Below are 14953 nucleotides of genomic sequence, written 5' to 3'. Positions count from 1 at the left end.
TCTTTTGTTTATATTGATGAGGAAGCCTCCAATACACATTTGCAACAGTCTGACAGTATAACACAATAAAGATTTCCCTTACAGTAGAGATATGTTTATTCCAAGGTAGAGACCTGACTATATTACATATAAGAGCTATGTATAAGAGTCTTAAGAGCTAACTCAGCAGATTTGCAAGGAACATATTCCTTTTGATATTTTATGACAATTCTCTAAACATTTATACTTACTGTTGCATAGAAGCTCCAGTGTACATGGTAAGTGCACCTGCATTCCTGCAGAACTAGGTCATAAAATCCTTCAGCCTCATTTATCAAGGAGTAGGTAAATTTAGGAAAGAAATGTACTGGAAACTCTTCTTCTCTGTGGTAAGCATGTACAGCTCTTCTCAACAGTAATTTGTCAGATGGCTATATTTGGATATGTGGGAGATTTAAATCCTTCTTGCTTTTGCAAGTCAGCAGGCTTTTTTTCTCTTCCCCACTTCATTGAAAGGATGAGATGAGGATATTTTCAATATCAACTTTCCATGTGTCAATACATACAAACCACTACATATAGCTAATGATTTTAATCAAACTTTTTCTTTTTACTAGGAATAGTTTATAAACAGCTCCAATAGCATTAACATACTTGTAGTGAAGATAAATGCCTTCTAATTTTATTTTTTAATTATCCTGGTTTGTCCCCCCCAAGACTTTTTTTAGGGTTCTTAAGCTAAAATAAATTAGTAACATAAGTAAATTTACTGGGTTTTTTTTGTAATATCTTATAAAGTTCATTTAATTTTTAGATTACAGTTAAAACACACAAGTCTAAACATATAGACTTGTATTCTAAGAAATGAGATTGCAAGCATATCATTAGAAGTGCATAAATCATTTGCAAATCATCTCCTTTAAGGAGATGGTCACACTGTCACTTCACAAAGAGTCTCAGCATTTAACGTTACTGTTCCCTAAGCAAACTGGTTGCTACTGTCCTTTTCCAGGTTATCAAATGCCTTGCAGCTAAGCTTGGAATTAGAAATGTTAGTGCTTCTAGTCCATTTAGGGCAGAGAGCACATCTATCTATGCCCTCTTTGCTTCCCTGTGCTCCATCAGTCTGTACCCATCTGTTAGGGCTTTTCTTACCTTATATTTAGAGTATAATACCCTTTTGGGCAAGAGCAGCCTTTTTATCCTGTGTTAATTCAGCAATGGAGACAAGAGGGTCTTGGCTCATGACTAGGATCCCAGGTGCTGTTGCAATAAAATTAATGGTAATGACTTTTTTTTTATGCTGTCAGCTAAAGTGTTAGAAACCTGCTTTGCAGTTTTAATGTGTTCGGAGTCCAAATCACGACAGAAAGGGTTTGAGCTACTACAGGTGATACATTCCTGTCTTTTTTAAGAAATAAGTACCCTCCTCCATATAGCAATACATATTACATTAAAATGAAATCTTTATTATCACTATATGCAAAAAAAAAAAAAAAAAAAAAAAAAGCCCACAAAACATAACCTTGAAGAACGTCAGTTATAAGGTTGCTAGGAAAATTTTGTGTCTGCATGTATGCAGCGTGGCATAACCTAATTACCTAACTCCTATCACAGTTGGTAAATTAATCTTACCTCTGCCCTGATGTTCTTACCTGCTCAGGTCTTACCATCAGAGAAACTCAGGATAAAGTCTTTCAGTACTATATTTACACAGCAATTTCTCAATCCTAACAGTGAGTATATTAAGAGTCCTGCAAACAGAATATCCTGAAGGGCAATGACAAGGGTAATCAATACCTTAAAATGCCTGTAAAAGAAAGTATTATTTATTTGCAACAGCACGATATCAAGAGGACTATATTTTTTATAAAAGCATTGAAATATGCTACACATATTTTCTTACTGCCTGTTTAACCACCAGTGATCTGCAGAGTGGGGCTGTTTACTTCTGGACTCCTCTGTAAGAGTCCTCTCTGTGTCTCAAAGCTGAGTAATGCAATAGGTGGTCCCTGACAGTTGATACCTTCCCCTGTCCTTCTGTCTTCCCCACTCCAGCAATCGAGACAATTTTCAGCAGCTTCTACCTGTTCAAATGCAGCCTCCCAACTTGGTAAAACACGGGCAGATACCTCAGCACAGAACTATTTCCTTTAGTAGGTCTAATTACAAATGAAAGGGTGTCCTGGTTTCGGCTGGGATAGAGTTAATTTTCTTCCTAGTAGCAGGCATAGTGCTGTGTTTTGGATTTAGTAGGAGAAGAATGTTGATAACACGCTGATGTTTTTAGTTGTTGCTAAGTACTGCTTATGCCAGTCAAGGACTTTTCAGCTTCTCATGCTCTGCCAGGTGCACAAGAAACTGGGAGGGGGGACAGCCAGAATAGTTGATCCAAACTGACCAAAGGGCTATTCCATACCATATGATGTCATGCTCAGTATATAAACTGGGGTGGGGGGGGTGGGGGTAGGGGGGTCGTTTGGCTGGGGAGCAGCGATCACTGCTCGGGAACTGTCTGGGTATCGGTCGGCGGGTGGTGAGCAATTGCATTGTGCATCACTTGCTTTGTATATCATTATTATTATTATCATTATTATACTGTTACTATTAGCATTACTATTTGACTTTATTTCAATTATTAAACTGTTCTTATCTCAACCCAGGAGTGTTTCTCACTCTTACTCCTCCGATTCTCTCCCCCATCCCATCGGGGTAGTGGGAGTGAGCGAGCTGCTGCGTGGTGCTTAGTTGCTGGCTGGGGCTAAACCATGACAAAGGGTAATTGCAGAATTGCAACAAAAACCATGCTAGTTTTCATCTGACTAGCTTGCACAATCATACAGGGGATGATATGACAGTAGAGAGTTCAGTTCGGGTCAGTACAGACTGTTGCAGTCTACATGACATCCATTTCTCCTTGTCTTCTACACTAATAGCATCCATGCTAGTTAGGTAACAGCTAATACACTAACCCTCACTACAATCCTCTCCTTGCTTCCTCCATAGATTTCTCTATACCTTCTAAGTCTTTTCCTCTGCATTCTTACCTAAGGAACCACTATGATGTTTTCTGGTCCAGATGGTGTTCCAACCAGGCAGCCATACAATAAACAGTATTAACACTTTATTTGCTCTTGCCTTGTCTTAATTTTCTAATCTTTGAATCTACAACCTAAGTAACATTTTTCAATATGATTTTTCCTATGTGTCATTTGAATCAGGGGCGTTGAGATCCAAACGTATCTGGCTTTTGTGAGGAGAAAATCAACAGGGGATATTTTAGTCCAGATTATATCTTAATATAATTGAAAAACAAGAATTTACAATGTAATGAAAGCTTGATGTAAAAAAGAATAAAAAGTAAAGAAGAAAGCTAGTGCCTTATTGGGGAAGCACACTATGTGTTTAAAGTTACAGCAATTCTGAAATAAAACATCTGTGTCTGCAGATCTGACAGGTCTTTTGAAGTGCGTGACATAAGGAAATCCTAAGCATTAGCATTTTTATCTACAGCTATCTTAGATCTGACAATGAAATATTATTTAGAATAATTAGGTATAATTATTTTTACAGAATCTGGATTGTGTAAAACTTTCTAGACTCTAGAATGCTGTGACATACTCTCACAACTTCACATCAGTTTCTTTTGTTGAAAGTAGTTACTAGTTAACTTGTACCTGAAAGTGTACAAGAAGCACAAATATCTTCCAAGGTAAATGAAAATGGAAGAAAGTCTGGAAAGAAAAGAGTCTTGAATAATTTCTTCATTTTTATATGGAAATGATTTTCTATTCTGGTAGAAGGAAGATCCTTCTTTTATCAAGCACCCGCTCTGTTAAAAGGCAAGAAAAAGGATAAATAAATAGAAAATAGAAATATGCACAAAGGACCCTTCTAGATTAAAAATGTAAGGAATGCTTGTGCTACAGAAGACAAGAAAAGCAATTTTAGTAGTTATGGGATGTCTGTGGAATGTAATATAGCATTCTAACATCCTACGTTCTCTACCTATGTGATGGGGCTGAAAGAGGCAGTCCAATCAAATATTGAAGCAGCTGCTGAAAAGATTTCAAAATACATAGCAAAGGCTTTGTAGGCTTAAACTGCATTGAGACATTGTAATTTGAACAGCCAAGCCATGAGATCTGAAACCAGACGTAGTGACTTCTGAGAAATCCTAACAAAACATGCGATTAGACCAATGTGTGATAGACACTTATGTTTTAGCAAACTGCTACAAAGCTCTCCAAGAGGGCAGTGTAACCCTAGAACAAGCTACCCAAAGAGATGGAGGCCTTTCCAGGACTTGGATGGAGCAAGTTGTGTCTGACCCAATTTAGTGCTGGTGATAATCTTGCTTCAGTTAGCTGGGTGGGTTAAATAAACCCCAGAGGTTCTCTCCAGTCACCATTTCTATGATTCAAAGTACAGCAGTTAAGGGTTAAAGAGTCTGATGCAATTTCTAATTGACTGAGCAAGATTTTTATGCACAATATTTGCAACTTTCAATAAATTATACTCTATGATATTTCTGTTACAGAAGCCACATGGAAAGATCACGGTGTTATTTTACCTCTTGGGACTATTCCCTCTTATGGGGTGTACACTGAACAGATTTTCCCCCTACATGTGGCACTGAGAATTTCTATTACACTTGCAGAAATTGATCCAGATACAGCTTTTCCATCGAGATAAAAACTGCTTTGTGGAATTAATGAATGATATGTAGGTGAAATATGTTTAGACACAGTAGGACACTTTCAACTTTGTCAAATCTCAGGGGCTTCATCCACACACCAGATTTTTACTTTTCACTTTCAAATTTTTACCCTAGGTACAAAACCTTGGAAATTTATTAATAACTACATAAAAACCTCACACTCTCTTTAATAAGGTACTTTCATCCCTATTTTTTTCTGGGCTGCAAATTCAATGGGATATCTCAATCTTGGGCTATTTTGTGATTGCAGAAATGGTTCAATCAGAAGACAAAGTACGGTACATAAAGGAAAATATAGTTTAATCAAGGAACTGAGCCTGTAGAAAAGAACAGCAGGGAAGAATGTCAGAATAAAACCAACTCAGGCACAAAGCAGCTGAGATACAAATTAATGTTAAACTAAATGCAAGGGAAATGTTTCAGTTCAGTTCAACAAATGACACTTTGGTTTGGCACAGCTCCATCATAAAAATAATGGTTTGGGTTTTCAAATGCAAAATTGAATAATTTCCACAAAATTAATTTCTATGGATATTTTAAAATTTAAATTTATATTTTAAATCCTGACAAGGTCTGTTATACACAGGTCTGAAATGAGAGATGTTAATAAACAAAACTTCCTAGAAGGTATGTTTACACATAAAGCAGGCAGAAAAGTAGGAGCAGGTTTTCAGATAAGCCTTTACAAGACCCTCTTTTGTAAGTGTTGGTCTTTACCATGTGCAGACAGGTTTCCACGCAAACTTCCAGCACATGTCCAGATGATTAGAGCTATGCATATAAAACCTCCTTGTAGCAGTTAAATTTCTTTGTGTCTATTCTAACAGACTGACTAACAAGTGAAAAACTATGTGCCTCTGCTTGTATTGTACTAAAAATTGTGCATAACTATGATTATTTGCAAATAGAATTTCCTGTTCAAAAACTAGATGAACTTTCCCTCCCTAATTATACTTATTCAAAAGTGTAACTCAATCAGATAAAAGAACAAGTTTTCTTTCATAAATATTTTACACTATAGGCTTCTCCAAATTGGGCCTCATATAGTATCCTACACCAGAACTGGTTTAACCATTCAGGTAAGGTATCCAGCAGACTTTAAAGAAATATTTTGTAGTTGTTTTGAAACAAATAAGTAGATTTATTCACTACAATTTCCTCATTATTTTAATGAATGTATATATTTTAGTTCTTAAAAAGCTGGAAATTGTGTACCTCAAACATGAATTCATGGAAAAAGTACACATCGTGCATACAATAAGAGCATTACTGTTACTGAGAAGTAAAACTCAAGCGGATTCAAACCCATTGAAAATATTGAAAAGCATTCTAGTGTAAGGCATTCTCCTGGGATTTAAAATTTCTGTTTCAACTGCCTTAGAATACTTCATCACTATGAAATGCTTCAGTACTGTGGTACGTCCTTGTCTTTTTCAAAGGATGTACAATGTTACAAGTCCAGTTTGTAACTATTTGTGATATGGGTTCTTTGAAAAGTTTCATAGCTTCAAAGTAATTGTCTTATTTTGGTCATTTAGTTTATTCATATTTATTATTCATGTATCACAGTCCAGGGGCTATTTATTTCATGTAACCGCTGCAAGAAATAACTCAAACTAGTTGGCTGAGTCTTTAAGATACTGATGCCCCTAAATGTTTCACAAGAGTGGTAACCATAAACTGTTTCCTTCATATATTACTTAGAAATTATTTTTCAGCCAGGATAATTCACTTCCCCCTTCCCAGATATCCAAAATAGACAGGTGAATACATGGGTGTGTATGTTCCATACAACAGTGGACCTTCAATACAGACACACCAGATCAATAGAACATTATAGTTCACTTTACTAAACTGAAGATGTCAGTGCTCTTGCATGACGCAACTGTACTTTTTTAACTTTTTCTTAAAGTTGTCTCTTAAAAATTAGAAAGGACCATAGTTCCAAAGTAACTGGTTTTGTTACTACCAATAACAAAAAATTAAGAAAACTGATAATAAAGCATAACGAAGCAGACTGAAAGAGATTAAAATCCAACATTCAGGTACAGGGATGACAGATTGAAATGAACAACTGATCACGGCTAGTGAATGATGTCCTGTGCAATTTAGTCAGCATGAAGTTCTTTCCTCCCCTGCAAGGATTCATAAATCTACACATGCCAATTCTAACCTGATGGATGTGTGTGTTTGGAGTGGTGAAACTAGACCAATATTTTATAGTAGAATACAGTTTTCTTGGCTGAGAGCCTTGGAAATTTACAAGCACTCTTTCCAGCAGTGAAAGGGATCCACTTAGTTCTATCAACGCAACAAAACAAGCTGAACTGCTGTTCCCACCCTCAACAGACGTGATTAAAACATACCAGGGAGTGCTGGGGACCTGGGTTAAACCTTGCTGCCTGCCTGGCAGCATGACAGCAGATGCCAGCTGCAGTCTTTCCCAAGATTCCAGTTGTAGTTCATGACTATTAGCTCTTATTAAGCTGAACACTTGTTGAAATTACTAGAAGCTGTTTTGTCATAGGTCCAGATTCAAACTCCAGAAGGTAGGTCTGGAATCCAGAAGTAGGTACACGTACCTGCACGCACTGACCACTTACATGACCTGGGTCCAAAGCCAGATCATTCCTTAGCACTGTAACTTTACCCCGTGTCTTTTGTTAGCTGATCTACCTGACAGCCCCCGTGCCTGGAGATTTGTGATCACACAAAATCTCAGCTTTCATAACTTTTTAAAATTAAGTTCCTGGTTGCCAATGTTGTCAAGAATATGTTTAAAATAGGCATCTTAGCGGGTTCAAAAGCAGGCTGAAAATGACACATTTTAAAAATCTCTTTTTTACCTATTTTTGTTCTGGTTTTTGAATATTTGGATTTGGTAAAAACTGCTCATGTCACATTCAAAAACAAATTCATTAATTCTCTAACAGAAGGAAATGTACAGAGACAGAGCTGGAATGATCTGGGATCATTAATAGTTAAGACAATTCACATATAAAAAAAGAAAAGCCTTGTATTAGATCACTAACATACATTATTTGAGGAAGAACTAGCAGATACACATACCTAAAAATTGTCTTTCTTCTGAAAAGAGAATAGCCTGAGTTGTAACCTGAATAAATGTACCAATGCCCCAAGTATCTATTGTCAAGGATAGGTTTAAATCTGCAACTTCAGAAATCCTGCCAAACTACTCAGGACCTTAAGAAAACTAACAAAGACTGCCTGAGGTTTCTTAGCATAACCTTGGAAAAATCTTCCCAGCACTGAAAATTTCCCAAGCTGTTGATATCTCTTAATGGAGACTTTTTTTTTTGAATTATGAATTTTGAATTATGAAATTCTGACAAGACTGAAGCTACCAGGGTGCCACAAAGGACTTGGACAGAATTTAGGAACCTAAGCTCAAGAGTCTAACCTAAAGCTTGCCTCTAAGACCTTAGACACCTACATTTTGGACAGTCTGTGTCAGCCAACTTCTGCATCAGGCCAGAAATGCACCATCTTTGCATGATTAAGACACTCAGAGCATCCCTCCTATCTGCACCCAGTGGGGATCCTTCATCCACCTTGCTTTTGCATCTAAATCCCCTGAAGGACTCAATGGAGAAGGCAGTTGTGAACTTTTGTTCTTCCTCTCTCACCCATCACTGTATAGCTCTAGCAAATTTAATTGCAAAAGAGTATGTGGATTGTCATTTCACCTAATACCTCACTGATAAGACATGAAACATGAAAGGCTTCAGATCTCTCTTCTCCTCATCCTCGGAGAGTCCAAGCCTTCATCTCTAGCTTCACCTGGACACTGGAGACTCTGGGTAGAGATTCAGGCATTGGCCATTCCTCTGTTGAAATCATATCAGTTTGGGAAGGAAAAGAACAACCTGGACTCAAGGAAGAGAGCTGCCCAGGAAGAATGCTGAGTGAAGTAACCCATACATCGAGGTATGGTGCTCTCTTGAAGAGTCTTGCCTTGTACCTGTATCTTCCATACCTTAGACACAAGTTCCAGTGCCCGAACCCCATGCTGAAGAAAAGTGAAATTTGGTAACACTACCTCTGCCTCTTTCTGTGGCCAAAAGAAATCGGTGGCCTCTTGTTTTGTTTTTCACCAGAACAACTTCACATCTGTGCTCTAGACGGAGACAACCCCAAGCTGCTTGTGCAGACTCAGAGGAACGCATGAACTGCTGCAGAAAGGGGCAATCCTTACTAGCACAGGTGTAACACTGTGCAAACACAGGTAAACTTTCAGAAAACTCAACGCTGCTAGATTTACTTCTTTGAATCAACACTATCTGAGGGATTTCTATGTTAAATTCCATTACATGAAACATACATGTCCTTCAGTACCTGTGAAAAGGGCTTATAACTTTCCTGCTGTCCAATGTGAGGCATATAAACCTCGAGTGAAAGGGCCTGAAGGCAAACCCCTATTTTCAACATTTCCTACTGGTTCCATTCAGGTGCTATGCACACCTCATTCTGCACCTAAATCTGCCACCCATTGCCCTGAGAGCTAATTCAGGGTATAAATCCTTCACTGGGAGTCAGGCATCCAAGTCCCTTTAAAGGCTCTGACTGCAAGTGTGATAAACAAAGTGTGGAGGGGAAGTTTTATACTGCAGAGTATATGAAAGTCTTCCAGTCATGATTGACTTCTTGTTTTCAGAAGTCCTGTAAATTACAAAGCTAATAGAAAATTAGTAAAAACCTGAGATGAGAGTGGAGGTATTTTACCAAAATAAAGATTTAAATATCTGAAGAATACCCTCTACAGACCTGACTTTAAACCTTCTCCCAAAGTAAACACATAGACTTTATTTTCTCTAAAAGCACAGGTTCTTCTTTTTTTTTTTTTTTTTTTTTTTTTTTTTTTAAATTTTGCTTTTATAACAACTTCTCCATAGTCAGAATGTTGTAAGTGTTACTGTGGGAGGACTAATAAAAAGTTGCAGCTGAATTTCTGGTGGACAGGAAGGAATTTTTATTTGAGACAATTACACAAATTATACCTGACAGCTTTGACTATCTAATGGAACCAGCATCCTGACTCTTGGCCTTCTCCTAATCTCACCACACTCAAGACAGCTGAGTTTCAACAGCTCATATGGTTCTCACCGAATGAATGCCTTCAGCAACAGGAAACATTTTCAATATTATCTGTTTCCTGTAGAGACAGATCAAAAAGTCATTTCTCATATTGACAAGAACTTGAAGGGGAATATCTTGGTATATACTAATTCAAAACAGGAGACAGCAAATAAAGAGTCTATGCCTAAATCCGATACCAGTTAAACCTATAGAAATGAGAACCAATGTATTGAGGTCAATGGAATTGGAGTGGTAGGATCAGCCAGGAACCTCAACACAGTCTAGCCTCTACTCCATGTCAGCTAACAGAAAGTTAATCTTATTTTTACAGGTTGGTGAAAATCATCCCATGTGTCAGGGAAACATCTGTTTCACCAATGAGAATAAATGAGGGGAACAAGGTGGAATGTAACAGAGGAGGATCTGAAAAACCTAGAAGGGAAAAGCATGATAAGGAGTGTAACACTGTCTCAAGGCAGGTGGGAATGACCAGTCTAGGAGTTATGTTTTTATCAGACATTAGAGTCAAGCTGCTGCACATGAACAACTGGTTCCTGAGATGGGAGAACTTGCTGCGGTAAAGGTTTCTAGCACCTGAAAGCAGTGCCCATACTGTGTATCTTCCAAATGCCTCATGTAATCAGTTAAAATAACAATACCAGAGCTAAGCAAGAGATCCAGATCTAACATTATACTACACTGGTATATGTCCCAATGCCACCATGTCATGACATTTCATGAATAATATTCCCAGACACTACATCTTCTCATTGTGCAAGCACATGGCTAAAGTTCTGAAAGTAACCATGTTTTTAAATTATTTGCAATGAGAATGTTGCCAGAATAAGGACACAAAATAAAATAAAGACTTACAATTAGGCACAGCAAGAACAAAGCAAATACACTTTTTGGTTCTGGGTATTTTCATAGGGAGAACTTTATCACTCCCATTGCCCCAATCCAAATGTAAACTAAGCACCTCATTTGTTTAAATTAGCCAGAGAAATAGATACACAGAAGCAAATGCTACTCCCACTAAAGTCAATGTTGTGAGATCTGGGCTATGGTGCATATCTGATGGCACAGCAAGGTCCAAAGTATTATGTTAACAGTACTGCAGCTTTAAAATGTTTGCTTTAAGCGTTAGCAAAACCTCAGTCTTAAGGCTGTGTTGCAGGCTTTCTGAGGAAGCACTAAATGGAGTAAGGAGTTTGCTAAAAGCTTTTTTCTCGCTCTGCCTCTCCCCCTCAAAATAGAAGTAAACGTAAAAAACAAAGAAATCTTCTTTTTATTCCAGGCATGATTTTCCTTTCTTAGAACTAATCCATCCCTATATTTCAGCTGTTGCACGGATTGCAGCATCCATACCCAGGGTATCAGTTTTTCAGGCAGACACCACCTGAGACACTCCAGTGAAGAATAAAAAGCATATTTTCCAAGGGGGAGACCCATTTCTTTTAATAAAAAAGTATAGGAATTCTATTTTTTACATTGTATTTTTTAATGCTGCCAATTAGAAAGCCTTCTAATGTTTGGAATGAACTTTGTGTAAGATCTATTGGTGGAAACTTGAGTCTCCAGTTTTGGTATTAAAAGTTTAAAAATTAAAACCTGTAAATACAAGACTAAGGATCATATTCTACTGTTTTGTCTGCAGCAACAAATCTCTTTTACATGCTGTCCAAAACTGCACAAAAATTTCCATTTGAGGCCTTCTTACAGGAGAATAGAATATCCTCAGTGTCTTACAATAACACTACCTTTGTTATACCTCAAACAAGATTTCTCCTGTGTGCATTAGTTGTTTGTGATTTATTATAGCTTCCAGATCTTATTTTACTTTGCTTAATCACTCATATCCTAAGTCACACCTACCATTCTCCCCTCAACATACAGCTTATATGGGTGCTGTGAGGTGTAGTGGACTGGTCATTTGAAGTTTTCTTAAGGTGAAAAGACAGGCTAGCTACATATAATCAGGTGTGTATCACCAGAGTAGCAAAAATTATAACATGCAGAGGGCCAAGACTTAACTTCATTGTGTTTTACCAGCAAATAGTTTGCATGTGGAGAGCAACAGAATTTGCACTGATTGGAGAAATTACATAATCTTATTTTTCTGCTCATATATGTGACACTTAAGCTTAAACAGAAAATTTATCAGTGCTGAAGTGGTCTTTGCAAAATAATGTCTTCGTGCCAGGTATCTGGATTTTTCTGAGCTCTTTTTTTAAAAAACAATTTGTAATACTTTAACATTTTAAAACTGTTTCCCTTAAAAAAACCAAACAAAAACCCCCAAACAAATCCCCAAAGCCATAAAATATTTAACTTAGTGCTAGAGAGAATTTTAGAAATAACCATACAGACAGATACAGAACCACTATCTGCAGGAGCTTTGCAGGAGTCATTGCAGTATAATTTTTATCATACATTTATAGCATCTAAATATTTTAGACACTATCCATGAAGGTGGTAGAACAGTTTTCCAGACAAAATGCAAAAACACACTTTTGGAAAAAAACTAAAATAAAATCAAGCTGTAAGCTCAACAGCGAAACCCTTTTGCCAGGTAGGAGGCTAAAGCCTAAGAGTACACGCCGTTAAGAGCCTTGGCCCATCCAATGGGGAGCTACGCTGCCTGCAGCTGTCCAGGAAAGGTCACCGAGTCTCACATTGAGATGAGCCAGTGGGGAGAGGTTGTTAAGGAACAGTTCCTGCCTAGGAAGCCCACTAGAAGATGATCAGTGTGTGATAACCCAGATACAACACTCTTCACTAAGATGCAAATAGGACTTCTGTGAAATGTCTCTGTTCCAGTTAAACTGGGATTAGTTCTAATGAGGTTGTTGGGATGTTTGCTTATTACCCACGAGTGGACAAAACTGCGAGGTGAAAGTTCATGTTTTTGTAGCCATAGATATAGACCCAGGAGATATAAGAATTTCCTGAATGTGGCCTCGGCTCAGGAAAAAGGGAGAGGGACAGGCTGCATGGGGAGAGCTGCCAGCAGCCCCACCAGGGGTGCAAGGATGCAGCCCATCCTCATCATTGGGACTTCAATGAATGCTTTGAAATCAGCTATCATTTGTGGCCTACATAAGCTGACAATATGTCTTCATAGCTACTTCCCACCAGAGAGAGTCTTCTGTTTTTTATTATTATTATCTGGATTTGTTTTTCTGTTAGCAGTATTTGACCAATTTGTGCACAGTGGGCTGTCTTTGTATACTCTCCCCTACAGCTGCAGTCTTTTCTTTGAGAGGTTTGCACTCTATGAGGAGTTCAGCAGCAGGTCACAGACCTGGTTTACAAAGGGAAGGAGAAATAAACAACCAACTAAAAGAATAAAAAGACTCCACAAAGCTTTCAGTAACCTATGGACAAACTGGAGAGATGTATTTATTTGACTTACTTTCTTCTTTTCCTCTTCCTGACCCAGTATCCTCACCTCATCTGAGGTCAGGCACCTTTAACATACTTGCCATTTTTCCTTCAGACTTATCGTTATTAGATGATATTTAATGGGGTTAAGAGAGAAGAAAGAAACTAAAGGAGATAAGAATAGGCATACTGCAGTTTGAATGCATGCCATTGAGGGTTTGGTCACAGGTGTTTGCATCATTCCCCCCCCAAATATTTTACCTGTTGGGAAACTCTCTCTCACCATTAGATACTTTTTGTTTATGAAAGGGACACATGTACATTCTTTTCCTCTCACAGATAACTTACATATTCTAAATTACTCATATGCTTTTTAGTCATGTCTTTAGTATCCAACAGCATAAAACTAGCAGGGCTTCCTTCTTTCAGTTAATTTTATCGCTGTACTTGTTTCTTCTCCTGATTCAATGAACACATAGTAGATTTAGGCTAAAGGTAAATACATGTAGAATTAAAAAGATAGAACACAATGAACCAGAAAGAAAAGGGAGAAAGGGGGTTGCTTGATGTTGATATGGCATCTGAGAAAGACAGCAAAAGAAATGCACCTCTACAGCAAAGCCAGAATGACCCATGTGGGAAGATGTGGAGCATCAGCTGTTACACTAGCAGGTAACACACCTTCAACAACATACAAGTACCTGATGATGCCAGGCTCCTATACAAGGTATATTGTTTCCCCACCGTACCATCACACATCGGTACAACCCTTAGAAATAAAAATAAACCTTAAACAAAAAAGGAAAAGCTTAAAATATAAAGAGTCAATCTGGGACACTCACTGAAATCAGAATGAAGGCTGGGGTAGAAACTAAACATTGGATCAAAATTGAGTATTCCAAACCCATCTCTCCACTGATAAACACCTCATCTCCTGTGCAAAAGAGCACAGCCTGCGAAACAGCTAAACAATATTTCCAAAGGGAGTTTTTAACTTGAAGGCATTTCAGGGCCTATCTGTTTCAATGTATAGTAAGGAATAATCAGCACACTCGAGGGAATGCCTCTGTTGAAGAATTTACCTAATTTGCAAAACCAGGATGAACTTTCTCATCCACTCTTCTATACAGTCTGTCTAGCCCTTTCCTATCCAGATCCCCAATTTCCCAAACATTGAATCACACCTAAAAATCTCATTGTTTTCTATTTTTCCCGTTTTCTTTTCATTTTAAGCCTCTTTTTCTGACTGACCTGAAATTCAGAGCACCAATCTCTTCCTTTCTACTACAAACAGCACTAAATAATTGTATAAGATTAAAAAGAAAAGGAAATAGAGTGACTTATATGTGTGTTTTTATATATTTACATATATATGCATATATACGCACATATGTAGATGTAGATGTAGATGTAGATGGTGGAAAGAAGAACTTACCTATGTCCCAGGTAAGGGGGTTATTCTGCTCCATCTCCCTTTTCCCTATGACATACCAAATGCAGGCCATCCAGTGAGCAAGCAAGGCAAACATGGACATGAGAAGTGTGAGAACAATCGTGCTGTGCTGGGAGTAACGATCCAACTTCTGAAGGAGACGCAAAAGGCGTAGCAATCGCACTGTCTTTAGGAGGTGGACAAGGGAAACCTAGGAGAACAGGGAGAGAAAACAAATTGTCAGCAGTTGACTTCTATCACACAGTTCTCTTGTTTCAGTGAAAGGAAACTCTGTCTTCTAAACCTCTATGAATTTTTGCCCACTCTTCATTCATTTACAT

General features: G+C 37.9%; 1 protein-coding gene across 1 annotated transcript in view; it reads right to left on the bottom strand.

Annotated features, from left to right (window-relative positions):
* The window catches only part of KCNH8 (potassium voltage-gated channel subfamily H member 8), a 205490-nt gene that overhangs the window by 56036 nt on the left and 134501 nt on the right, over window positions 1-14953 (bottom strand). Inside the window, exon 7 of the mRNA XM_075704873.1 lies at window positions 14616-14823. Coding sequence (XP_075560988.1) covers window positions 14616-14823 — 208 coding nt within the window. The remainder of the gene's footprint in view (window positions 1-14615; window positions 14824-14953) is intronic.

Source organism: Pelecanus crispus, chromosome 2, assembly GCF_030463565.1.
Source record: "Pelecanus crispus isolate bPelCri1 chromosome 2, bPelCri1.pri, whole genome shotgun sequence".
In the NCBI taxonomy this organism is placed as follows: Eukaryota; Metazoa; Chordata; class Aves; order Pelecaniformes; family Pelecanidae; genus Pelecanus; species Pelecanus crispus.
Note: the sequence above shows the minus strand (reverse complement) of the source record. Positions and strands in the feature narration are given on the sequence as shown.